The following is a 3445-nucleotide window of genomic DNA, read 5'->3' on the forward strand; positions in this document are numbered from 1 at the left end:
TATCATATTATTTGGTTCTTTTTTCCATTCTAAAAACAATTCATCTCTTTTTCTACATGCACTAATAACTTGTTTTGAAATCCATTTGTATTTATTACGTTTTGAATTATTTATTTTTTTGGTTAAACCTATCACATGTCAATAAACAAGAATTATTATTAATTATGTTATTAGAGTAAGTGCGCCAATTATGGACCACCATAAGGATTTTGTAAAATAAAAATCAGAATAATAAAGATTAATCAGTCTTATATTCTTTGAACAGTTCGATTATTATTTGGTATTAAAAACAAATGTTAGAATTCTTGATAAACATGAACAGCTTAGAAATAATCAACATTTTCTAAAATCTGACATTATTAGGTATTTGCAAGAAATGGACAAAATATGGACCACATGGTTTCAAATATGGACCATAGCAAAATGGTTTCAAGATTATTAAAAAAAAATGGACGTGTTGCATAAAATTAAATCAGCCCATTACTATGATTAAACTAATCACTGTTACACAATTCGCAGACATAGAAATCAACCATATCTTCTATGCCAGCACAGTCCTCATGAGCCCACTGCTTACATGATGCACATTGGATCCATTTCTCTCCCATAACGTCTTCAGAAAAAAGCCCATTACAATACAAACATTTACCATTTTGGGAACGGTCTGGACTTTCATCTGTACTATCGTTGACTGAATAATCACTGTTATCAGAACTCGAAGACGATGACTTTCTTTCTTTTGAGATCTTTCTTTTCTTTTGAACTGTTTTCTTCGGCATTTTCTTTGGTGTTTTTTTTGGCGCTCTTTTTGGCTTATTCTTTGTTAAATTCTTTTGTATCGACGTTTCTAAATCTCGTTTATAAGGTGAAGATGTCAAAATTGTAGGCTTGGTGCCTTTTCTTCCTCTGTTACTGACAGTTTTCGTTAAACGCGGTATAGGCTGCAACATCTTTGGCGACAAATATGATCTAGATGATGTAGAGGGGCTAGGTATTAAATTATTCATAGTCAATGTTGGCACTCCTGATTGGTCGTTTGCTTGGTGATGTCCATCAACGATTTGGGGTATTATTTCGTTCACAGATTGAGGTTCTGGAGTTACAACAGCCCTTGGCTCAGGTAAGCAGTTATCGGGTTCAGATATCGGGTTATTGGGAATTATATGAACTGGTGTCATTATACCGCGGGCTGGTTCATTAGATGGCCCCACTTGATGGCCTACTTCTGGAAGGTCTTCGTCAATAAAATCATGATCTTCAAAGACGTGTCTATTAACAGGATATATCCCAGTTGTACGAAAACCGCTAATGGCCAATTCTGCACGCTGAGCTCGTATGTAGGCTAGACCAAATAATTCCGCAATGTCAAAATGTGTTACTGCTCGAGGTTGCATTCTTAGTCGTTTGCGAGTTTCTTCAGTCAAATACTTTTTTAATGGACTCATGAATGTTTTATCAAGGGGCTGCATTTTGTGACTTGAGTGTGGAGGCAGAGACAGCAAGTGAACATGGTTTTCTCTCGCTAAATCCACTACTTTAATGTTTCTAGTGTGGCTTGTATGACCGTCTAAAATCAGCAGAACTGGTGATGAAGCACTTGGTTTCACATGTTTTAAAAAATGCTCGAACCATTGTGTGAATGAATCAAGTTGTATCCATCCAGATGGATGACAAGAATGGATGGCACCAAGTGGAGCACCTTTCATCAGCAGTGGATTGTCCCGTTTCCTCGGAAATATCATCATCGGTGGAACAAAAGTGCCACCTGCACTCATACATATTACACAAGTGATCGTTGATCCACGTTCTGCTGACGTTACGGTTCCTATTTGTTTTTTGCCCTTGAGTGCTAATATCTCCGGCATTTTTGATGGCACTACTGAAATGCCAGTTTCGTCCACGTTGTATACATTAGTTGCAGAATACTGAAATTTATCAAAAGAGCTCTCCAATAAGTCAAAAAATGCATTTACATTTTCTTTGTTAAATCTTTTCATTCTAGCAATTGATGTGCCCGTTGGACGGCGAAAGGATAGATTAGGATGGCGCTTAAGGAATAACCTCAGCCATGATCTTCCTGCAGATTCATTATGTAGTGAAAACGAGTGCTTTAAATTGTTCTTTTCCGCTAGCTGGTAAGCCAAAGATCTGATGTCCCTGCGCGTAAGACCAAATCCACATTTTTCAATTTCTAGAATATAATCGCATAATTCAGCTTCCAATTCACTCGGCAAAGTCGATTTTCTTCCAAGTTTCTGGTTCGTAACGTCACTAAGTGGTTGGTCTTCCATTTTAGATAAACGTATAAGCGTTGTTTTGGGTACTCCGTATGTTTTGGATGCTTTCAAAAAACCCATTTCCTTATCTTTTATTGCTTTAATTGCATTTGCCATTGCGTCTTTACCCCATATTTGTCTGGTCTTTCCTTTGGTTGTAGTGTTGCCATCCTAAAAAAATTAAATGAAAATATAGTGAAATGATGAATAAGTGAATGTTTGGAATATGGACCACTAGTCCATATTCAAAACATGCCGGTGGTCCATATTACAATATACATACATTTCTAGGTTAATATTGTTACTAAGAAAATTACAAAAACAATTGGATATTGCAAATTCATATGAATAAATGTAAAATAACTTACCTTTCTCTTAGATTAACCCACTTTCCTAAACAGTAATATTCGCTGAAATTATGACCTTACGAAGTTAGGTAAAAAATTACATCGCGACTTGATAAAAATCAAAAATGGCTGCCGTAAATACGTGCGCACTCTCTGCCGATCAACAAGCGACTAGCGGGCCGCGGGAGGGGTGGAGCTAAGCGTGCGGCGACCGATGGCTTAATACGACGGACGGTTTCTGAGAAACGAAGGTAGTCCATATTACGGACCCAGTCCATATTTAGCACGCTTACTCTAATGTCAATTAATTTTATTTTATTACAAATATCATTTTTTGTTACATAATAAGTATTTGACATGATATGTAACATATTATTTAATTTAAATCTAATAGAATTTTCCTGTGGCACATCTTTTATATAAGGAAATGTGAACATTAATATCTATATAGAATAATAATTTTCAAGAATTTTTTTGCTCACATTTCCCCTTCTCCCAACTAATATAATTAGTGTAGTATTGGGACAATGAGTACTATTCAAAATACTGTTCATAATATGGGAATAACTTGCACCCGGCATACAATAATTTGATACTGATTGTCCCTTACACATGTCATTGAGCAAAACACCCATGTTTCTTCCCAATTCATCACTATAGATTTTAGTACATTTCTTGGTAGGAACATGATGTGTTATGTTGGATATGGCGCTGTCATGAGCTGATGACTGAGACGAGGACACTACATCATTGAGCAGCCCTGAACCATCCCCCGAGACAGAACGGCCCTGACAATCACAAGTATAGTTTTTTATAAGAGAG

The 3445-nt window shown here is 36.3% G+C and overlaps 1 protein-coding gene across 1 annotated transcript; it reads right to left on the bottom strand.

Annotated features, from left to right (window-relative positions):
• Positions 1-494: 494 nt before the first annotated feature.
• On the bottom strand, positions 495-2393 carry LOC124543893. The gene has a single exon (XM_047122212.1). The coding sequence runs from the start codon at positions 2391-2393 to the stop codon at positions 495-497; it is 1899 nt and encodes a 632-aa protein (XP_046978168.1).
• Positions 2394-3445: the final 1052 nt, after the last annotated feature.

This window comes from Vanessa cardui, chromosome 3, assembly GCF_905220365.1.
Source record: "Vanessa cardui chromosome 3, ilVanCard2.1, whole genome shotgun sequence".
Classification (NCBI taxonomy): Eukaryota; Metazoa; Arthropoda; class Insecta; order Lepidoptera; family Nymphalidae; genus Vanessa; species Vanessa cardui.